Here is a 25,229-nt window from a genome sequence, read left to right on the forward strand (position 1 = left end):
GTAGGAATTAGACCTCTGACAGTTACCTAATCAAACATTCAGAGAGCTGAGCTACTGGAGTAAAGTGCCACCTCCTGGTGGAAAGTGAGTACTATAAACAGCAAAACACACTGTTATGTTCTATACAGATACTGCCATAATTAGCTTTCCACTTTGTGATACTACTCAACCAAATTCTTCATTTATCTGTCACCTCTGAATATAGATTACGTATCTGAATGCTTACTATGTGCTATATATTCTTCCAGTTGCTTTCATGTATATCTTACTAACCCTGAAAGGTGAGCATTTTGTCCTTGACTACCAAATGAGAAAACCAAGGTTCATAAGTTTGATTCCCTGTCCAAGTTACATGGCAGTAAGTGGCTGAGTTAGGATTGAATCCTAGGCTATTTAGTTTTAATGGTCAAGTTCTTTAACCTAGAGACAAACGTTGTTTGCTTAGTTGCTAAGTTGTGTCTGACTCTTTTGTGACCTCATGGATTCCTCACTCCATGAGATTTTCCAGGCAAGAATACTGTAGTGGGTGGCCATTTCCTTCTCCAAGGGATCTTCCAGACCCAGGGATAGAACCTGCGTCTCCTGCATTGGCAGGCAGATTCTTTACCACTGAGCTACCTGGACCTCTAATGAGTACAACTTACTTTCAGAGGCAAAATGGGAAAAGCCCGCACTTTGTAACCAAAAAAGTCTATTTTGATTTTTGCCACCTCTTTAATGGGTCATTTAAAGAAGATACAAATTCTGAGTTTCAGTTTTCTCACTTAAAAAATGGGGAAAGTATCATTTTCAGGTTGATATGAGGATTACAGGAATAGGTATACACACTGCCTGACATGCACTGATAATAAACAATAACTATCAACAAGGGGTCAGCAAGTTTTTTCTGTAAAAGCCAGACAGTAAGTATTTTAGGCTTTTCAGGTCACACACTCTCTCTCCTATTCACTTTTATTTTATAACCCTTTAAAAATGGTTCCAGGATCATAATAAAACAGGCCATATATGGCCTATGGGCAACAGTTTGCAGACCCTGTAAACAAATCATTATCATAATTGAAAATAAACAGTAAGTTTAAGGACCAGTTAAGGTTATAGTAAAACTTTCACCTATTTCTTCATCTACATCCACATAACACACCAATACACTTGAAAGGAAACAAAGCATTACCTTTTTTTCTGGAGAGAACTTGAGGGGTTCTACAATGTACAAATCACTTGGATCTACTGTAAGAAAAAACAGAAAGGCAGATATAAAATGTAAAGTAGATTCTACTATGATTAAATACTATAACTATTATCCATTTATGATTATTTTCATAACAGAACCAATGAACTTATATTTGTAACAGGTTAAACATGTATTTATGCATTTGAAATTAGAGAGCCTAAAGCAACAAGGTAGAAGAGGGCACCATTCTTATCCTGGGCTTGACTGGTCATCATTGAATAACTTAAGTTTTTAACTAACAGCTGGCTCTCAACCAACACAGTAAGGATCCTTGTTTGGACCAGCTTTACCCTCTTGTTGTTTAGTAGCTAAATCGTGTCCAACTTTTTTGCAACCCCATGGACTACAGCTCACCAGGTTTCTCTGTCCATGGGATTTCCCAGGCAAGAATACTAGAGTGGATCTTCTATCCTGGGGATAGAATCAATGTTTCCTGCATTTGTGGGCGGATTCTTTGCCACTGAGCCACCTGGGAACCCTCTATCCTCTGAACTTGATAAGAAAAATAACATTACCAGGTAAGCTAATACCAAACTTACAGATCATATGAATATTTTTTCTAAAAGACTAAACTCCACATTGTGTTGCAATTATGGGTTAATTATGTGCAACAAGCACATAGTATGAAAGTCAGTTCAAGGAACATACACACAAAAGGAAGTTTAACAAGTTTTTCCTAATTGTTTATTACTATGATTTACTGTGATCAAAACTATGATTCATTGTGATCAATACCAGAACACTCTGGTACGACAAGAAAATCAAAAATACTTAAGTTTCTTAGGTTTCATTACTTTAAGCACATTCAAGACAGCTTTAGTGACAAGATAAATGTACATATAAAAGAGGGGCTATGAGATTTTAGTCCTATTCAACCCACTAAAAGTAAATGATTTATGGTTTGATGCAGGCGTTAAGTTTGTAAGTAACAAATTCATAATAAACTTCATGTGCCAGAAATTTACTAATAACATGATTCAATGAATTATCATTTTTCACATTATGTCTTAGAAACTTGTTGAGAAAGTCATCAAATATATAAAAATATCCAATGATTCCTTTAAACAGTCATTTCTACTAGATTACTAATCTCATTCAAATTGCTTTTTAAAAAAAAAAAACAAAAAAACACAACGTCTACTTCTAGGAATGATTGCTAATGGTTTTCAGATCGAATTTTCCACTAAAAGCAATGTTTTTCGTAAGTCACCAACAGCACTTCCCACTCCAGTACTCTTGCCTGGAAAATCCAATGGACGGAGGAGCCTGGTAGGCTGCAGTCCATGGGGTTGCGAAGAGTAGGACATGCATGATCGACTTGCATTTTCACTTTTATGCATTGGAGAAGGAAATGGCAACCCACTCCAGTGTTCTTGCCTGAAGAATCCCAGGGACGGGGGAGCCTGGTAGGCTGCCGTCTATGGGGTAGCACAGAGTTGGACACGACTGAAGCAACTTAGCGGCAGCATCAACAGCACTTACTTAGGCTGTCAAGACTAAGTAAGTAATCCCAGGCCACAAATGAAGGAAAAGCAGGAATCCAGGCCCGTCAAGTGAAACGCAAGTCATTTTTGCCCAGAGACCTTGCCACCGCTGTCTAGCAACATGGAATCATACTGCATATTCCTAGCCAGGGAGACATCAACAACCAAAGTACAGTTTCTACTGGATACATGTTGTTTTCACACAATCATAAAGTTGAAAAATCAAGTCAAATCATCATAAATTAGAGACGACCTGTACATTATACTCCTCTTTCAACAGAAAATTACAAGGCATTTTAAAAAGAGTAAACATAGTTTGAAAAGACTGAACAAGCATCAGAACCAGAGTTAGATATGACAGAAATGTTGACATTATTATTAGATCAGGAATTTAAAAAAAAAATACATTAAGGATGTAGATTGAAAAAAATCAGACAACATGCAAGAAGAGATGGATAATATAAGCAGAAAAATTCTAAAAAGGAGTTTAAAAAATGCTAGATAGAGATCAAACACAGGAACAAAAATGAAGAATGCCTCTGGGTTCATTAATAGACTGAGTAAAGAACCACTAAACTTGAGAATATGACGATAGAAATTTCCAAATCTAAAATACAAAGAGAAAAAAGACTTAAAAAAAAAAAAAATTGAACAGACTATCCAAAAACCATGGGATGACTCCAAAAGGTGTAACATACAAGTAATGAGAATACAGGAGGATAAGGAAGGGAGAAAGGAATAGATGCAATATTTTAAGTAATAATGACATCAGACATCAAATTGACATCAGACAGTAACCACAGCTCCAGGAAACTTAGAACAACAAGCAGGACAAATGCCCAAAATACTGCAACAAGGCCTATCATATACAAATTTCAAAAAATCAAAGATATAAGCTAAAATTGAGGACCTAAAATTGCCAACAGACCTGCTTTACAAGTAATGTTAAAAAGCAGTTCTTTAGAAAGGAGGAAAATAAGGTAGGTTAGAAACCCATCTTTGCATAAAGTAAGAGCATCAGAGAAGGAATAAAGGAAAGGAAGATAAAAACTTTCACTTTTTCTTATTCTTAATCCATAACATAACAATTTGTTCAAAATAATAATAGCAACAAAGTACTTGAGTATGCTTATGTAAATAGACAAGATTAGGTAAAAATAAAAAGAATGACAGCATTGATACAAGGGATGGAAGAGAAGAATTAGAAATATTTTGTTGTTATATATATTTGAAAGTGGACTTGTATTAGTTGTAAATGTATACTGTAAACTCTGGGACCCTAAAAAAAAGTCATAATTTTTTAACATATGCTATGAAAGGAAAAAAATGAAACTATATAATTTGCTCAGTTAAAACCACAAAAGGCAGAAAAAATGTGGAAGATAGTAACAGGAATACAGAATGAGGGCAACAAATAGAAAAGAGTAACAAATATAGCAAATATAGTTGGATAAATATCAAATCACTTTAAACTTAAAGGCCTAAATACACCAATTTATAAGACTGTAAAAGTGGATCAAACAACAGGATTCAACCATATGTTGCTCATAAGAAGTCCACTTTAAATATAAAGATACATAGAGATTAAAGACACAGGGATGAAGAAAGATATACCATGCTAACACAAATCAAAAGAAAGCAGGAATGGCATATTAATTTCAGAGAGAGTAAACTTCAGAGCAAGGAAATTTATTCAGGATAAAGAGGGATATTTCATGATGATAAAGGGGTCCATTATCCAAAAAGCATAACAATCTCTATTCTGTATGCATCTCACAGAATGGCAGAATACATGAGGCAAAAACTGGTAGAACTACAAGAAGCAACAGATGAATCTACTATTACAGCTGGAGACTTTAACACTCCTCTATCCGAAGATCCAGCAGGCAGAGAATCAAAGAATATGGCAAATGTCAACAGCACAAAAATCCACTGCGTTTCTACATACCAGCAATAAACACAAACACACATAAAACGCAATTTTCAACAACATCAAAAAATATTCTAGAAATAAAACTTTCAAAAGTTTGGCTTTTTGGAGTACACAGAGATGCTATGTTCTTCCCAAATTGATATGTAGAGTCAATGTAATCAACCAAAAGCCTAATAATTTTTCAATGAAACACTTAATAAATGATTCTAAATTTACATGGAAACAAAGACCCAATAATGGCCAAGCAACCTAAAACAACTGAATTTCATACAAATTTTACAATGGATTCCCTACCTAAAACCACATACAAAAAATCAATTCCAGGTATCTTAGAAATCTAAAAATAAAAACCAAACACTAGAACTATAAGAGAATATCATCCATAAACAGTAAAAAAAAAAAATCTGTTTAAACAACACAGAAGAAGCACTAACCACATCGGGAAAAAAAATCCCAGAAGTTTGATTACATTAAAATTAAAAGCTTATTTTTCTTATTTAAAAAGACTCCATGTAAAAGAAAATAAATAGCCTCAAGAGTGAAATAAGATTATCTGCAACATTAACGAACTAACAATTAGGATACAAATTTTAAAAATAACTATAAGCCAACAGGAAAGAGGTAAACAACCAAATAAAAGAACAGGCAAAAATTTCAATGTCCAAGAAAGTCGAATGATTAAAAGGCCTAAGTAAGCATGCTCAACTTCACTAGTAATCAGGTAAATGCAAATTATAACTGAAATAAGGTTAACAAACACTTTAAAACTTGACAATTCTGACTGTCCGCTGGCAAAAGTATAGACAATGGAAATTCTCATGGTACTGGTGGAAGGATAAACTGGTATGACCACTTTGGAAAAGTATGCCATTATCTTATAACTTATAGATTAGCATACTCTACAACCCAGCAATTTTACATCTAGGTAATATTCCTAGGGGGGGCTTCCCAGGTGGCTCAGCAGTAAAGAATACGCCTGCCAAGCAGGCAGCTTCAACTCCTGGGGCAGAAAGATTCCATCCCCCACTCCTCCACCCCAGATGGAAATGGTAACCCACTCCAGTATTCTTGTCTGGGGAGTCCCATGGACAGAGGAGACTGGTAGGCTTGCAAAAATCCATGGACTTGCAAAAGTATAGGAAATGACTTAGCAACACAACAACAAAAATATTCCTAGAGAAACTTAGGCAACTCTCTGCCTATATACAAACAAAGGGAATGTTTACACCAGCATTATCTGTAATAGCCCCAAACTGTAAATAACACAGCAGAATGGATAACTACATTGTAATTTAGTCAGCTACTGAAATACTATACAATATTGAAAATGAAGTACAATTATGTATATGAACCTTACAAATAGAATGTTGAAGGAAAGAAGGCAAAAGGAGTATATATAGTGTAATTTCATTTATCAAAAGCTCAAAACCAGGCAAAAATCCAATTGTATTGCTGAGGAACACAAACACTGATGGTAAAACTTATGAAAATGAAGATGACAACTAATTCAAAAATCAAGATAGTTACCTCTACAAAAAGCAATACCAAAAGTGCTGGTCTTGCTCTATTTCTTGATCTGGGTGTTAGTTACACAGGTGTTCACTTTATAATTACTCTGCATGTTGCACATTTCAGTTTTATGCACTTTTTGGTATTTCACAACAAAAATGTATTACAAAAATCAAAATAGTTTAGGTCTACTTGGATGGTCAACAGAAGTGAGAGATGCAAATCTAAGTATAATCTATAAGACACTGATGAAAAAAATTAAAGAAGGTACAAACAAACTGAGAAATATCTCATGTTCATGACTGGAAGATTTCATATTGTCAAGATGTCCATATACTACCAAAACGACCTACAGATTAAGTATAAGCCCTATCAAAATTCCAATAGCATTCTTTTTTTTAATGAAATGCATCTTAAAATTCATATCAAATCCCAAGTACCTTAAATAAGCAAAGCAATTGTGAAAAAGAAAAATAAAATTATAGGACTCACACTGCCTGATTTCAAACACAGTAATCAAAACAGTACTGGTATAAAGGCAGACATACAGAACAACAGGGGGAAAAAAAACAGTCCAGAAATAAACCCTCACACAAATGGTCAAATAACCTTCAACAAGGGTGCCAAGACCATTCAATGGGGAATGAATAGTCTCTTCAATGAACACTGCTAGAAAGCTGGATATCTACATGTGAAAGAATGAAGTTGAACCATTATCCTACATAATATACAAAAATTAACTCAAAATAGATGTGGTCCTCTTTGTTTTTGCTTTTGTTGCTTGTACTTTAAATGTCACATCCAAGGCCAGTGTTACAAAGTTTCTTTTTCCAAAGTTATAAAAACTTTATAACACTGGCCTTGGCAATGATTTCTTAGATGTACTAGTTAAAGTACAAGCAACAAAAGCAAAAAGAGACAAAGAGGACTACATCAAACTTAAAAAGATTTTGTCCATCATAGGACAAAACCATCAGAATGAAAATGCAACCTACAGAATGGGAGAATGTATCTGTGAATCATATACTTGATGCAGGATTAATATCCAGAATATACAGAACTCCTACAATTAAGCAAAAAATAACCTGGTTTTAAAATGAGCAAAGGACTTGAATAGACATTTCTTCAAAGATGATTTACAAATGGCCAACAAACATATGAAAAGATGATCAACATCACTAATCATCAGAGAAACACAAATCAAAAGCAAAATGAGGTATCACCACACACCCATCAGGATGGCTACTATCAAAACAGAAAACAAGTATTGGTGAGGATGTGGAGAAATCTGGAACCACTATGCACTGTTGGTGGAATTGTAAAATGCTGCAAGCACTATGGAAAACACTGTAAAGGTTCTTCACAAAATAGAACTACCATATGATTCAGCAATCGCGCTTGAGTACACAGCTGACCCTCTAATAACATGGGTTTGAAGTCTACTTATACATGGATATGTGAGTCTATTTATATGTGGATTTTTTTTCAACAGTAAATACTACAGAACTACATAATATGTGGTTGGCTGACTCCATGGATGCAGAACCTCAAAAATGGAGGAACCACGGATATGGAGGGCTAACAATAAATTATACACATATTTTCAACTGTACAGATTTGGTGGCCTTAACTCCAGCACTGTTCAAGGGTCAACTACATATCCAGAACTGAAAGCAAGGACTTAAAGACATATTTGCACACTCATGTTCACAGCAGCATTATTTCACGATAGCCAAGAGGCAGAAGCAACCCAAGTGCCCATCAACAGATGAATAAACAAAGTATAGTATCTATCTGTACAACATAATATTATTCAGTCTTTAAACAGAAATCCTGTCACATGTTACAACATGGATGAAATTTGAGGACATTATGCTAAGTGAAATAAGCCAGTCAGAGAAAGATGAATAATAAATGATTTCACTTATATAAGGTATCTGAAATATTCAAATTCACAAGAACAGAAAACACATTGATGGTGACCAGGGGCTGGGAGGAAGGGGAAAAAAGGTAGTTGTTTAATAAATACAGTGTTCCAGATTTACAAAATGAAAAACTTCTGGAGACCTGTTTCACATCACTGTGAACATACTAAACATTACTGAAGTATATATATAAAATAATTAAATTTCTAAGAGAAACTTAAATTTCAAGTTCGTAAATTTTATGTTGTATGTTTTTTTACTACAATAAGAAAACAAAATAAGAAATGGGCCCTTCTCATAGAGTTTGGAATTAAAAATAAGGCAAGTACAAAGATGGCTAAAATCAAAGTAGACAATAGTAAATGTCATAAGAAGATATTTAATTCAAATTAGGAGAAGAAATAAATGAATTAATAAATAGCAGAATCAGAATTAGCTTCTTGACTATTGTACTCAACTTTTTAAATTATAAAGATGAACCAAGATGATACAGTTGTTTAAAATACAAGTAATATTACTATCAGGTACAAAAGGCTATGTTCTACCTGGCCTTGAAGAGTTACATAAAAAGAAGAGAAACAGTCAGGCTTTCAACTAATTTAGAATGGGACAAGAAATGCTGAGAAGGAAAAACACCTCAACATATTGGTATTTCATAATCACACGAATACAGCTAAAAGATCAATAATACTAAATGTTAAATCTTAATATGGATGTGGAACAAATGGAACTCTAAAAAACAGCTGAATGTTCACACAACATTCTTGGCAAACTGTGTGGTGGTATTTACTAAAGTGGAGTAGACAGAATCTTATGATCCAGCAATTCCATTTCTGCTATATACCCAACAGATGTGTGTATGCAAGAAAATAATCCAATGGAAACGAATAATGAATAGTATGTTTGCATAAGGCAACACTAACTACAACTATACTCAACGACATGGTGAATCTCACAATATCAAAATAAGCAGTGACTCTACTGAGAGGAAATGGGTAATGACTAAGGAGCACAAGGAAGTTTCTGGGGTGCTAAATAATGCTGTACTTCTTAATCTGGGTGATGGTCACATAGTTATGTGTGGTTTGTGAAAATCCACCAAACTTTATAAATGATTAAGTATAAAATCCTGTACAAATTATACTTCATTAAAAAAATTCAATTATAAAAAGACATATCAGCCAAAAGAAAAAAAAGAAAAGAGCAGGAAGTAGGAAGAAATTTACTATTTTTAAGTAAAGACACATGTTTACGGATTAAATCCGTAAAGTTTCATGGTAACAGTAAACCAGAGCAGCACAGGAATGATTGCCTGAATGATTTAATCAATTGAAACACACTGCTCAGTTACTAAATCCTAAAGAAAGAGAATCCAATGATTATTAAGAAAGCATTAGCTGAAATATACAATTAATTATTTTAATATTGCTATGAAGATATGTCTCAGTAAGCACTAATTACAGTACTAATATTAAAAAGTCATGTTGATATATGGCAAAACCAATACAATATTGTAAAGTTAAAAAATAAAATTAAAAAAAAAGTACTGATATATGAAAGCCACTCAGTACACATTCATTCGTTTATTAAATTTAAGTATTCATCAAGTGTTAGACTATGGAATACTATTATAGACCTTAGACTGTAAAAAAGAAAAAGATTTATTTTTCATAAAGTGCCTCACAGTCCTAGAGACAAAAGGGGTCCTACCTGTATAGGAAGAGGAGGCAGATAAGCACAGGATACTATGGGAGCACATTCAGGTTTTCCATATCTGCTGAACTTTCTCAAACACCCCTTTCTAAAAAGAAATACTTCTAAACAGGAGCATGTGCAAACAGGCTATCAATGGCTAATTAATGGCTAATTAAACTAAGCCCCCCGTCCCACCCCACCCTCTGGACTTTTAGGAACAAAGGTAAAGTGTGGAAATGGTAGTGGCTTCAACACAGCACAAAGGCCACTCACACCCACTGTTCGGTTGCAGACGGTCTCCAACACAACATTGACATTATACTTGTTCTAGAAGGAAGCTAGATTCACTTTTCTATATACATGTTACATATGCACAAAAATCTACCTTCTTTCCCAGTTAACTGTAGAGACTTGGATCTGATGAGTGGAAATGAAGTTCTCCTTTTCAAACTCATATCATCATAGGAAGAAAAACACCTAACATTAAGAAAAATCAACATTGGGAATGATGAGTAAAATACATATAATTTACTCTGTATTTGGGGTTAGGTGAATGCAAGAAAACTGTACATGCCATATAGGACTTATCTCTAAGGTAACACTCCAGTTATAGATAACACATGTAAAAAAAAAAAAAAATTCACCAATTATTCTCTAAAAGGTGCTGTATTAAAATACCTATTCTCCTCCTCCCCCTTTGAATTCCACATTGAAGTATCTTTCACAACCACTACATGGGTTTTTTATGTACTTAGTGTTTTCTCTATCAGAGTCTACAGAACCTTCCAGGCACAGGACCCTCTCACTAGTTCCAAGTTTTTAACATTTTGGTTTCAAGATAATCATATGGGGAGAGAAATTATCTCAGTATCTTTCACTTGCTCAAGTTTCTCAAATAAGAGGAAAATTGTGAAATAATGCTGACTTACCTTTTAGGGCTTGGATACTGATTACTTTTAGGAAGTTTTGAAATATAATCTTCATCAAATTGAGAAGTGTTTCGACAACGCTGCATACAAAGCATCAGTCCCAAGACAACACAGAGAACCAAAGATATGACAAGATAGCTCTGTCGATCTGAAACCTGAGATGAGAAGAGAGCTTAATAACAATTTGAAAATCATATTAGGAAAAACCACTGAAATCTGAAGTTCAAAGGACAAACCATTTTAAACATTTTTTTCAAAGTTCTTCAAAATCATAAATGCAGGCCAAGTCCTTTGAAAATGTACTACAAAGGCAACGTTTTCCTTTTTCTTCTTTCCCCCTCTCATTCTTTAAAAATTTTCAAACCCATGGAAAAGTTTAAAAAATAGTACGATGAACACATGTATGCCTTTCACCTATGTTCTCCAATCTTACACTCTGCCACATACATTTCATTTTTTATCATTTGTACTATCCTTTTGAGTGAGGGAAAAAAAATGCTCCTACCTGTCTTTCTCATACAAAACTAAACCACCCATTACCCAGTGATTTAAGCCTAAGGATCACCCTTAATTCCTTATGACCTACATCCAAATTCCAACAAGCTTGTCCTTCTATCTCTTAACTATATCCTGAGTTTAGCAACTCCACACTATTCCCCACTCCTAAAATCCTAAACCAAGCCAACATCACCTCATTCAGGCTATTTCAATCACTGCCTTAATTGGTCTCCTCCCTACTTGCGCTCTAGATGGTCTCAAAGAAGCAATTTTCCACAGAGCAAGTAGGGAGTTCTCAAACTGCTGTCGATGAAATGATCCATGTTACTTCTTTACTTAATACTTTCCAATGACTTGCAATGATGAGAATAAAATTCAAACTCTAAACTGCCTACAAAGGGCTACATGATCAGATCTCTGCTGATTTCCTGAACTCATTTCTTACCCTCACCTCTCACATTCACTCTGTTCCAGCTACACCAGCTTTCTTCTTCTTTTTTTTTTTTTTTTTGTGAATTAAGACCTTTGTTGCAAAATTAATTATCAAGCAAAACATAAGAAACTATGCACTTGGCTTCATGGGTTAAGTGCATAAACCCACAGGAATGCCAGGCCACAGTGCAAACTACAGAATCCGGGGATGAGGTAGCTCTCCATGAACAGACATGGAATGATGTCTGTTATGTATTGCACACCAGCCTTCTTTCCGACCCCAAACACATTACACTGTTTTTAATCACAGGCCCTTTGTCCTACTTCTGCTACTAACAGGCCTGTTCTGACCCCAAGCTCTGTGTGGATGCTAACTTCTCTTGAGCACTCAGTTCTAACGTCACTTCCTCAGGTGAGCCTTCCAACACCACCTGAGCCAAAACAGCAACACTTAGAGCACCACCAGTCCATACATAAACGTGTCATTCTCTACCAGGGGCTACTGACTGCTGTATGCCTAAACCAAGGACTGGACAGTTCATGCCTGACACACACTTGTGTTGCAATAAATGCTTCTTAAATCAATGAAAAGTTTGTTTCATTAAGCAGCTTAATGGGGCTTCCAGCTGGCTCAGCGGTAAATGAAAGAATCCACCTGGCCAATGCAGGAAACGCAAGAGACACGGGTTCAATCTCTGGGTTGGGAAGATCCCCTGGAGGAGGATACGGCAACTCACTCCAGTCCAGTCTAGAAAATTCCATGGACAGAGGAGCCAGGTGGGCTCTAGTTCATGGAGTCACAGAGTTGGACACAACTGAGCAGCAGCAAGCAACTTAATAATAAGCTTTTCTGAACTGAAAATGAAGTATATACTGCAACTACCAATGGTTTTCAAAAGGCCTAATAGAATTGCTTTATAACTGTATTATAGCTAAGGCCTAAGCTATAAAAGCCATGTTTTCTAAAGCATTATGATAATTAATGTATTTCCATAACTTTAAACTACCACATTCTGGTGTTCTGTAAAAGCTCTCTATAAATGACAATCTTCTTGGATTAAAGTTCTTAGATATGAAGCCAACCTTTATGACACTGTTTCCTACAGTACCATCAGTAACAATTACCTCATGTTTTAATTCTGCTACTGTTGTTGATAAATTTGAAACAAGCTGTGTCATGTTGGTCAGCTGTGCTTGCAGCAATTGGATGGCTTCAGTTTGCCGCTGATCCTATAATAAAGGAAGAAATAAATATTTTGTGTTTCATGTACACATTAGCTACATTATAAATTCAAATAAAATAATCTAGAAAAACTGTTAAATTCCTCAAGGCGGAGTGACATATTAATAGGTAGCTCTTAATGAATGAATATTATAAATCTGGACCAGAAATTAAAAAAAAAAATCTAAAACCCTTAAGAATCTAATTAAGACTATTCAACCTTTCTCCCTGACCTGAGCAAACAAAAACACCTTTTGCCATTCACTGCTACCATGTAGAATATTGCCTAGCAAATTCTAATAAACTACTTCTCAAGTTAATGTGGACTCCATATGTGTAAAACAGTATATAACCAGCTATCTGCAAAATCGTCATTTTGTCAAGTGTGACTTTTCTAAACCAAAGCAGTCAATACAAAGACACACTGAAAAATTTTTGAAGAATGTTTCTGGATACAAAGCAGGCTCATACCAAGAAGGTTTTAAAAGTTTTATTTCAGAGCATGATAGGGTGAAACTTAGGAAGTCACACAGTCAAAAAACGACAATGGATCATCTAATCAAAGCTAGGTTACCACCAGTGAAAAGAAATTCATCAAGAACACCCATCTATCAGAATTTTAGAAACTTATAATGAACAAACATGTATTTATTTAAAATATCACTTACATGCATATTTTAGAAGCTTATGCAATATGCTCATGGTCATGAACCTACACTAAGCAGACTGTACTGAAAATGTGTACTTACTAGTAAATTTTGGAAGAAGGAAAAGAAGGCAGCAGGAAGTCAAGAAAATCTAACACTTTAATTTAGGATCTTATATGAAATATCTACATAGCCATTTATGATTCTAAAGTTAAATATTTCAACTTTACATTTAAATAAGTTTTAAGTCTGGACTATGTATGGGGGTGGGTGGGGGTGGAGAGTAGGTAGATGTATAAAACTGTAACAAGAAGTTTCACTTACTTCCCTCACTGTGATCCACTGTGGTACTTTCTATCCTATTTCATCTTTTTAGAATGCTGAATGTGAGTCATTAAACTGTTTCTTTTGACTCACAATTGACAAACACTGATAAACTGCAGACAGTTTTAAAGGATAAATTATTAAATTTATGATATTGGTTAACACTTCTAATCAAGATTTATTTCCAATAGTGCTAATGGTACACAAGATTATTTTAAAAGTACTTAAAGAATCTTTCATAAAACATAGACTTACATAGAAAGCAAACAGAAAATATAGAGGGAAATATTAAAATTAATAAAGAACTAAATAAATACTGTGTTCATGGGACAGAGGACTTAAGACTATTTAAAACATCAACTCTCCAAATTGATCTATAAATTCAACATAATCCCAATCAATACCTAAACAGGTTTTTGTTTCTGGTAGCAACTGAAAAATTGATTCTAAAATCTATGTTAGTCAAATCCAGATTAGCCAAAACAATTTTGGAAAGGAAATGCAAAGTTGGAGGATTCACACTATCTGGTTTCAAGAGTTCCTATATAGCTAGCCATCACAACAGTGTAGTATCAAGAAAAAGACAAGTAGATGAACAAAACAGAAGAGAAACCCAGAAACACAGCCACATGTATATGGCGAATTGACTTAAAGGAAGTGCAAAGAAAATTCAGTGGAGAAAAGATAGTCTTTTCAACAAATGATGCTGGAAGAAAGGAATATTCACGTTTCTCAATCCCCTAGCCCTCACAAAAAAGCACTTTGATCCATACTTTATAACACTGTAACACACAGAATTTAAAATAGATCGTAAAACCAAATGTAAAACTAAAACTATAGAAATTTTAAAAGAAAACATAAGCAAACAATCTTTGTGACTTTGGGTTAGGCAAAGTTTCTGTAGAGCAAAGAGAAAACAGGTAAACAGGGCTTGAACAAATTCTGCTCTTTAAAAGAATGAGAAAACAAGTAATGGATAGGGAAAAAATATTTGCAAAGCCTGTCTCTGATAAAGAACTTGTACTTAGAATATGCAAATAACTTTCAAACCTCAACTGAAAAAAAAAAAAGCAGGTTGGAAGAATTTTACTTGGAACCACAATTATGTGTCACAAATTCAGAGTACGATGCAACTCTGCAACTTGAGACTTCTTTACCTCATTTCATCATCCTTTAGTCCCAAATAGCCTTTAGAAAAGTATAAAATTTCTTCATCATGGTAACAAACCATAAAAACAATTATTCATGAACATCACATTTAATGGTGAAATACAGAAATCAATCCCTTAAAATCAACAAGACAGGGAAATGGCTACTATCACCAGTCCTATTGTATCACTGTATAGCTCTAAGTAAGAGATAAGAGAAAACAAGAAGAAAAAAATACAAGGATTAAAATGAACTAGAGCTGTTCTTACTTACAAACAAAAAAACTGTCTATATAGAAACCCACAAATTATTTTAGGCTTGAACAAAATTTCAAAAAAAACCACTACACTTCTACCCACATATATACACATACAAATCTTGAAATGTAACATGAATAATGCTCAAGAAAATTTTCTTTTGGGTATATACTGATACTAAGGGCTAGAAATATAAAGCATTGTATTACAGAGTAATCATCAACTATCAGGGAAAAAGTGAACGAACATTACTGATCCTTCTAACCAGACAGAGCCTATAAAATTCAATGGAACTTTATGTAAAAAGTAAGACATGAAGATGACCAACCTGCTCCTCTGCTATTCTTGAAGTATTCTGAAGTTTCACTATTGTTTTATTGAAAGCCTTTTGCATTTCTTCCATTTGTTTTCGGTACCTATGGAGTAACAATTGATTTAAATTGGTTTTAATTTCTTATTTACTAATTTATTATTGGAAATATACTTCTGATTTCAACATATGAGATAAAGCCATATTTCTGAAAATGACTCTGATTGAGGTCTGTGCAATAAAGGAAAACTTATAAAGGTAAAATAAAGAGGTCCCTTGAGGTATTTGCTACCTCAACAGCAATTCTATGCTCCTTGTTGCTACAGAAGATTTACCGGTAAAATACATAGTCAATTTATAACAAAAGATCTATGAATACACAATGGGGAAAGGACAGTCACTTCTATAAATGGTGCTAGGAAAACCAAACACCCACAAGCAACAGAAACCGGACCCTTATCTTACACCATACACAAAAAACTCAAAATGTATATAAGACTTAAATGTAAAAACTGAAACAACAGAACTCTTAGAAGAAAACATAGGCAGTAAGTTCCTTGAATTCAGTCAGAAATGTTTTTTGGATTTAACACCAAAAACAAAAACAGGTTGAACTATATCAAACTGAAAAGTTACAAAGAAAAAGAAACCATCAACAAAATGAAAAGGCTACCTACCAAATGGGAGAAAATATATGCAAGCCATTAATTAATCTTATAAGGGTTAATATCCAATATATTGAGTACATCCAGAATTCATACAACTCAACAGCAAAAAACAAACCATTTAAAAATTGGCAGAGAATTTGAATATTTTCCCAAAGAAAACAAATAGATGGAAGAAGATGAAAAGATACTCAACATAAGGGACATGCAAATCAAAATTACAATGAAGTTACCACCCCCCACCCCATCTATTAAAATAGCTATTATCAAAAACACAAAAAATAACATGTTCGAGAGGATGTATAAAAACAAGAACCCTTGTACAGTTGGTAGGAATGTAAATTGGTGTAGACACTACAGGAAGCAGTATGGTGGTATCTCAAAAAAATTAAAGCAGAACTACTATATGACTTAGCCATTCCGCTTTAGAGCATTTATCTGAAGGAAACAAAAAACACTATCCTGCAAAGATACCTGCATCACATATTCACTGCAGCAGTATGTACAAGAGCTGAGAAGTGGAAGCAAACTAATCAACAAAAGAATGGATAAAGAAATGTGGTATGTGTATACCATGGAATATTATGCAACCATAAAAAAGAAGGAAGTTTTGCCATTTGTGACAACATGGATGGACCTTGAGGGTCTATGCTATGAGAAACCAGTCAGAGATGGACAAATATCATATGATCTCACTTACATGTGGAATTAAAAACAAAATCTTAAACTCATAGATACAGAGAACAGACTGGTGATTGTCAATAGCAGGGGGAATAGGTGGGCAAAGGGTACAACTTAAAATGATGAAGTAATAAGACTATATGAAAAAGCAAAAAGATAGGACACTGAAAAGATGAACTCCCCAGGTAGGTAGGTACCCAACATGCTATTGGTGATCAATGGAGAAATAACTCCAGAAAGAATGAAGGGACGGAGCCAAAGCAAAAACAACACCCAGCTGTGGATATGACTGGTGACAGAAGCAAGGTCCAATGCTGTAAAGAGCAATATTGCATAGGAACCTAGAATGTCAGGTCCATGAATCAAGGCAAATTGGAAGTGGTCAAACAGGAGATGGCAAGAATGAATGTCGACATTCTAGGAATCAGCAAACTAAGATGGACTAGAATGGGTGAATTTAACTCAGATGACCATTATATCTACTACGGTGGGCAGGAATCCCTTAGAAGAAATGGAGTAGCCATCATGGTCAACAAGAGAGTCCAAAATGCAGACTTGTATGCAATCTCAAAAATGACAGAATGATCTCTGTTCGTTTCCAAGGCAAACCATTCAATATCACGGTGATCCTCCAAATCTATGCCCGAACCAGTAAGGCTGAAGAAGCTGAAGTTGAATGGTTCTATGAAGACCTACAAGACCTTCTAGAACTACCATTCAAAAAGATGTCCTTTTCATTATAGGGGACTGGAATACAAAAGTAGAAAGTCAAGAAATATCTGGAGTAACAGGCAAATTTGGCCTTGGAGTACAGAATGAAGCAGGGCAAAGGCTAATACAGTTTTGCCAAGAGAATGCACTGGTCATAGCAAACACCCTCTTCCAACAACACAAGAGAAGACTCTACACATGGACATCACCAGATGGTCAACACCGAAATCAGACTGATTATATTCTTTGCAGCCAAAGATGCAGAAACTCTATACAGTCAGCAAAAACAAGACCAGGAGCTGACTGTGGCTCAGATCATGAACTCCTTATTGCCAAATTCAGACTTAAATTGAATAAAGTGGGGAAAACCACTAGATCATTCAGGTATGACCTAAATCAAATCCCTTGCAATTATACAGTGGAAGTGAGAAATAGATTTAAGGGCTTATATCTGATAGAGTGCCTGATGAACTATGGACAAAGTTCGTGACATTGTACAGGAGACAGAGAACAAGACCACTCCTAAGAAAAAGAAATGCAAAAAAGCAAAATGGCTGTCTGGGGAGGCCTTACAAATAGCTATGAAAAGAAGAGAAGTGCAAAGCAAAGGAGAAAAGCAAAGATATAAGCATCTGAATGCAGAGTTCCAAAGAATAGCAAGGAGAGATAAGAAAGCCTTCCTCAGTGATCAGTGCAAAGAAATAGAGGAAAGTAATAGAATGGGAAAGACTAGAGATCTCTTCAACAAAATTAGAGATACCAAGGGATCATTTCATGTGAAGATGGGCTCAATAAAGGACAGAAATAGTCTGGACCTAACAGAAGCAGAAGATATGAAGTAGAGGTGGCAAGAATACACAGATCAGATCAGATCAGTCGCTCAGTTGTGTCCGACTCTTTGCAACCCCATGAATCGCAGCACACCAGGCCTCCCTGTCCATCACCAACTCCCGGAGTTCACTCAGACTCACGTCCAGAGTCAGTGATGCCATCCAGCCATCTCATCCTCTGTCATCCCCTTCTCCTCCTTCCCCCAATACCTCCCAGCATCAGAGTCTTTTCCAATGAGTCAACTCTTTGCATGAGGTGGCCAAAGTACTGGAGTTTCAGCTTTAGCATCATTCCTTCCAAAGAAATCCCAGGGCTGATCTCCTTGCAGTTCAAGGGACTCGCAAGAGTCTTCTCCAACACCACAGTTCAAAAGCATCAATTCTTCAGCGCTCAGCCTTCTTCACAGTCCAACTCTCATATCCATACATGACCACAGGAAAAACCATAGCCTTGACTAGACAAACCTTTGCTGGCAAAATAATGTCTCTGCTTTTCAATATGCTATCTAGGTTGGTCATAACTTTCCTTCCAAGGAGTAAGTGTCTTTTAATTTCATGGCTGCAGTCAGCATCTGCAGTGATTTTGGAGCCCAGAAAAATAAAGTCGGACACTGTTTCCACTGTTTCCCCATCTATTTCCCATGAAGTGGTGGGACCGGATGCCATGATCTTCGTTTTCCGAATGTTGAGCTTTAAGCCAACTTTTTCACTCTCCACTTTCACTTTCATCAAGAGGCTTTTGAGTTCCTCTTCACTTTCTGCCATAAGGGTGGTGTCATCTGCATATCTGAGGTTATTGATATTTCTCCCTGCAATCTTGATTCCAGCTTGTGTTTCTTCCAGTCCAGCGTTTCTCATGATGTACTCTGCATATAAGTTAAATAAACAGGGTGACAATATACAGCCTTGAAGAACTCCTTTTCGTATTTGGAACCAGTCTGTTGTTCCATGTCCAGTTCTAACTGTTGCTTCCTGACCTGCATACACTTTTCTCAAGAGGCAGATCAGGTGGTCTGGTATGCCCATCTCTTTCAGAATTTTCCCCAGTTTATTGTGATCCACACAGTCAAAGGCTTTGGCATAGTCAATACACAGAAGAACTGTAAAAAAAAGATCTTCATGACCCAGATGAGCACGATGGTGTGACTGCTCACCTAGAGCCAGACATCCTGGAATGTGAAGTCAAGGGCGCCTTAGGAAGTATCACTACAAATAAAGCTAGTGGAGGTGATGGAATTCCAGTTCAGCTATCTCAAATTCTAAAAGATGATGCTGTGAAAGTGCTGCACTCAATATGTCAGCAAACTTGAAAAACTCAGCAGTGGCCATGGTACTGGAAAAGGGTCAGTTTTCATCACAATCCCAAAGAAAGGCAATGCCAAAGAATACTCAAACTACTGCACAATTGCACTCATCTCACATGCTAGCAAAGTAATGCTCAAAATTCTCCAAGTCAGGCTTCAGCAATACGTGAACTGTGAAATTCCAGATGTTCAAGCTGGTTTTAGAAAAGGTAGAGGAACCAGAGATCAAATTGCCAACATCCACTGGATCATCGAAAAAGCAAGAGAGTTCCAGAAAAACATCTATTTCTGCTTTATTGACTATGCCAAAACCTCTGACTATGTGGATCACAATAAACTGTGGAAAATTCTGAAAGAGATGGGAATACCAGACTACCTGACCTGCCTCTTGAGAAACCTATATGCAGGTCAGGAAGCAACAGTTAGAACTGGACATGGAACAACAGACTGGTTCCAAATAGGAAAAGGAGTACGTCAAGGCTGTATATTGTCACTCTGCTTATTTAACTTATATGCAGAGTACATCATGAGAAACGCTGGGCTGGAAGAAGCACAAGCTGGAATCAAGATTGCCGGGAGAAATATCAGTAACCTCAGATATGCAGACGACACTACCCTTATAGCAGAAAGTGAAGAACTGAAGAGCCTCTTGATTCGAGTGAAAGAGGAGAGTGAAAAAGTTGGCTTAAAGCTCAACATTCAGAAAACTGAGATCATGCCATCTGGTCCCATCAGTTCAGTTGAGTTCAGTCACTCAGTCATGTCTGACTCCTTGGTACCCCATGAACTGCAGCATGCCAGGCCTTCCTGTCCATCACCAACTCCCAGAGTCCACCCAAACCCATGTCCGTTGAGTCAATGATGCCATCCAACCACCTCATCCTCTGTTGTCCCCTTCTCCTCCTGCCATCAATCTTTCCCAGCATCAGGGTCTTTTCAAATGAGTCAGCTCTTCGCCTCAGGTAGCCAAAGTATTGGAGTTTCAGCTTCAACATCAGTCCTTCCAATGAATACCCAGGACTGATCTCCTTTAGGATAGACTGGTTGGATCTCCCTGAAGTCCAAGGGACTCTCAAGAGTCTTCTCCAATACCACAGTCCAGAAGCATCAACTTCTTCACAGTCCAACTCTCACATCCATACATGACCACTGGAGAAACCACAGCCTTGACTAGACAGACATTTTTTGACAAAGTAATATCTCTACTTTTTAATATGCTGTCTAGGTTGGTCATAACTTTCCTTCCAAGGAGTAAGCATCTTTTTAATTTCATGGCTGCCAGTCCCATCACTTCATGGCAAATAGATGGGGAAACAGTGGAAACAGTGGCTGACTTTATTTTTGGGGGCTCCAAAATTACTGCAGATGGTGATTGCAGCCATGAAATTAAAAGACACTTGCTCCTTGGAAGGAAAGTTATGACCAACCTAGACAGCATATTAAAAAGCAGAGACATTACTTTGTCAACAAAGGTCCATCTAGTCAAGGCTATAGTTTCTCCAGTGGTCATGTATGGATGTTGAGAGTTGGCCTGTGAAGAAAGCTAAGAACTGATGATTTTGAACTGTGGTGTTGGAGAAAACTCTTCAGAGTCCCTTGGACTGCAAGGAGATCCAACCAGTCCATCCTAAAGGAGAACAGTCCTGGGTGTTCATTGGAAGGACTGATGTTGAAGCTGAGATTCCAATACTTTGGCCACCTGAGGCAAAGAGCTGACTCACTGGAAAAGACTCTGATGTTGGGAAAGATTGAGGGCAGGAGGAGAAGGGGACGACAGAGGATGAGATGGATGGATGGCCTCACTGTCTCAATGGACATGAGTTTGGGTAAGCTCCAGGAGTTGGTGATAGACAGGGAGGCTTGGCATGCTACGGTCCATGGGGTCACAAAGAGTTGGACACAACTGAGCAACTGAACTGAATAAGAACATAATATATAGCATGTTGACTACCGTTGATAATACTGGATTGTATATTTCAAAGTTGCTAATAGAGTAGATCTTAAAACTTATCAATAGGAAAAAAACCTGTAACTACATGGTGATCATATTCACAGATTTACCGTGATAATCATTTAGAACATATACAAATATCAAATCATTGTTATACCCGAAATAACATAATGTTACACATCAATTACATCTCAGTTAAAAAAAAAAGGTTTACCATGTGTGACTTCAGTGGTTCCTTTAGTGGGCGTACAAAGGGTGGGAGTGGGGAGAGGCTTGAGCAAGTTATGATGCAAGCATGCACACACACCCACGTATAATTTGCCAATAAAGTATATGTATGAATTAAGAAGCAATATCTTTTAGTATATAATGATGATTTTGAGGCTGAAACTCCAATACTTTGGCCACCTGATGCGAAGAGCTGACTCATCTGAAAAGACCTTGATGCTGGGAAAGATTGAGGGCAGGAGGAGAAGGGGACCACAGAGGATGAGATGGTTGAATGGCATCATCGACTCGATGGACATGGGTTTGGGTGGACTCCGGGAGTTGGTGATGGACAGGGAGGGCTGTCTGCTGCAGCCCTCATGTCTGCTGCAGACCCCCTCATGGGGTCGCAAAGAGTCGGACAAGACTGAGCGACTGAACTGAACTGAATTGAATGACTTTAGAGACATTTCATTAGTAGCATTTTAATTTAGGAGGATTAGGAAAAGGTAGTATTTCAGAAATTCTGGGCACTGAGCTCCTTGTGGTTATAAAATGTTGGAAAAGTCCTAAGGCACAATGACACTTAAGGAACAACAACAATAACAAAAATTGGCTTAAAATGTGGAGAACTGTGGCAGGGGTCTTCATCACTGCAGAAGCAAACTGACATTGCCTCTGGCATTTTTATAAGCACAAGAAGATAAATTATTACAACTAGGACTAGGATTCTGGATACTTGCTGAAAGAGTTCAAATGTTGCCTAATTATCTAGTTTAGTCTATTCCAGTATTCACTTATTTAAATTCTTAATTAATACCTAGTCAAGTTCCACAAAGAGCTTTAAGGTCTATAAACTTTAATTTTTCCATGACTGCTCTGGGAATGAAACAGCAAAAGTAGCTAAAGTTAAGCAACAGGAGAAAGGAGAAACTGATATAGATAATTCAAATTTATTATGTCACTTAGTATTTCTAAAAATGAAAATCACTTCTTAAAATTCTGACCAACATCCAAATAACTTTCTCTGTCCAGCTAAAATGCTGCTTATTACTATTACATTCATTGTTTAGCCGCTAAGCTGTGTCTATCTCTTGCGACCCCATGGACTATAGCCTGCTAGGCTCCTCTGTCCATGGGATTTCCCAGGCAAGAATACTGGAGTGGGTTGCCATTTCCTTCTCCAGGGGATCTTCCTGACCCAGAGATTAAACCCATGTCTCCTGCATTGGAGGCAAGTTCTTAACCATTGAGCCCCCAAGGAATCATGAGATAATTAAATCCTCTCTTTTAGTCAGATTAGACTCTGCTACTTAACTCACTGTGCAAAGTGGATTGTGCTAATTCATAAGAAAGCTTACCTTTGACTAAGTTCCTCCAAGTAGCGACCACTGAGAGACATGTTAACTTCTAAGGCTTTAATACGGTTATTAAGTCTCATAAATACTGATTCCTTTTGGTTTGATCCATGTACAAGATTTCCATTAGCATATCCTAGATCTGAGGAGTTTTGCAGTTCAGCATAAAAATCTGTAGCTGTCCTCTGTAACCCTCTTAAAAGGACATCTTCTGGAGACTGTTCATCGTCTTTTACTTCAGGTAATGAAGAAGAATCCACAACAGGAGTGGAAATTTGCTTTGGTGTGTCAGCTATGTTCATTTTGGCTTCCCCAGCTTCAATGTCTGGCATAGTAGCTGTGTTTACAGGTGGCACTATTGTTTCAGATAGCTTTGTGGTAATTCGCATGGAGTTTATGTCTTCTTTTACAACATTATCCATTACTTTATCAAGTATTTTTGTTTCGGAGATCACAGCTGGTTTCTCTATAGAACTAAAACTCTCAGACCTTTTTTCTGTTTCATTATCAACCTCAACAGAACTGTCTTGGGGAATCACTTGTGATAGTGAATGCCCTGCCTCATATTTAACAGGCTCAGATACTTCTATTTTAGATAATGAGTTGATTTCTGGAGTAACATCTAAGAGAACAGACTGAGAAAGAGTTTGAGGATGGCTTGGTTCAAGTTCAATTGCATCTAAAGTGTGATTAATCAAATCTTCCTGGAGCACACCACTTAAATCATCTAGAACACTGGTTTCAGCTTCCTTTTCCTTCTTCTTACTCTCTGGCTCTCCACCTGGAGGCTGCAATAATGAAACATCTACTGGTTCTTCAGGAAGTACTAGTGGTGGTTCAGCTGACATAAGATACTCTTTTTGTTTACTCAGAGCAGTTCTGCTGCGTGGCCGGTAACGAGCAACTCTAACTGAACACCATTTATATATATATTCTGAAAAACTAGAAATACAACAAATTGTGGTGAGTTCACTGCAAAATATTTGTGTCTCTGACTCAAACCAAGGTGATGTTTCATCCTCTTGTTCACCACTACCCAGAAGGGTCACTGTAGAAGGACTTGCCTCCTCCTCTTCTTCTTGAACTAGCTGTACAATGGGACTTTCTTTTGTAGTATCTGGTGACAATGACTCGGTGTCATGTACGTGTCCTTCAGTGGTTTCAAACCTAGAAATACATATCCGTAATTATGCTTAAGGAAAATAAATGTATCACACATAAGATAAAAAGAAGGGGAAGTACAGAAAACACTCAAATTTACTTTGAATGAATTACTATCCTTCAAATCACTTTCATTATAAAAACAGTATTATTCAGGAATGGTAACAGAAAGATAATCTATCAAGTGACAAGCCAGATGATTCAAATCACTGTATTTACCAAATCAAGTTTGTCTTTAATCCCTATTTAAGAATAGTTTGTTATGCAAATATTTCCATTTACTGAACATAGTACCTTTACTGAATATATTTCCATTTAGTGAAGATAGTACCCTTCCTCCCATATTCATCAATATCACAAGCTTTATCACCCCTTATATCAGAAACTGAGCTACCCAAGGGCTATGAAAGTCCCAGTTAGAACAAGAAGCCAGGACTCTTACTACAAATGCACTTTGTGCCTGAGTATCCTACTTTCAAGAGTCATCCTACAGTTGACCCTTGAACTGTACGCAGCAAGTCAGAGTTGCGGCCTTACACATTGTGTAACTTACAGCCTGTCCTCCATATCCACAGTTCCTCTATACTTTAGTTCTGCATCCACAGATTCAACCAACCGAGATCATCTGTACTGCAGTATTTACTAACGAAAAAATCCACGTGTAAATAGATCTGTACACTTCAAACCCATTATTCAAGGGTCATCTGCAGATTTCTCAAAGATCATTTCTCTATGGAGATTTGAGGAATTTCAATGTGGCATTACACACACACACACAGGATTATCTGCTCTAGAAAGAAGAAAATATCTCTACTC

At 36.5% G+C, this 25,229-nt stretch overlaps 1 protein-coding gene across 6 annotated transcripts in view; it reads right to left on the reverse strand.

The window, feature by feature from the left end:
* The window catches only part of SUCO (SUN domain containing ossification factor), a 90,456-nt gene that overhangs the window by 2,048 nt on the left and 63,179 nt on the right, over positions 1-25,229 (reverse strand). For 5 of the 6 annotated variants that reach the window (XM_025285922.3, XM_025285923.3, XM_025285921.3 and 2 more), the window contains 6 exons: positions 23,256-24,419; positions 15,564-15,651; positions 12,762-12,866; positions 10,707-10,861; positions 10,163-10,254; positions 1,172-1,227 (listed from right to left, as the gene is read on the reverse strand). In XM_025285922.3, coding sequence (XP_025141707.2) covers positions 1,172-1,227; positions 10,163-10,254; positions 10,707-10,861; positions 12,762-12,866; positions 15,564-15,651; positions 23,256-24,419 — 1,660 coding nt within the window. Of the gene's footprint in view, positions 1-1,171; positions 1,228-9,792; positions 9,884-10,162; positions 10,255-10,706; positions 10,862-12,761; positions 12,867-15,563; positions 15,652-23,255; positions 24,420-25,229 lie in introns of all 6 variants that reach the window. The other variant, XR_003109466.3, reaches the window with a different exon arrangement.

Source organism: Bubalus bubalis, chromosome 5 (genome assembly GCF_019923935.1).
Source record: "Bubalus bubalis isolate 160015118507 breed Murrah chromosome 5, NDDB_SH_1, whole genome shotgun sequence".
NCBI classification, from domain to species: Eukaryota; Metazoa; Chordata; class Mammalia; order Artiodactyla; family Bovidae; genus Bubalus; species Bubalus bubalis.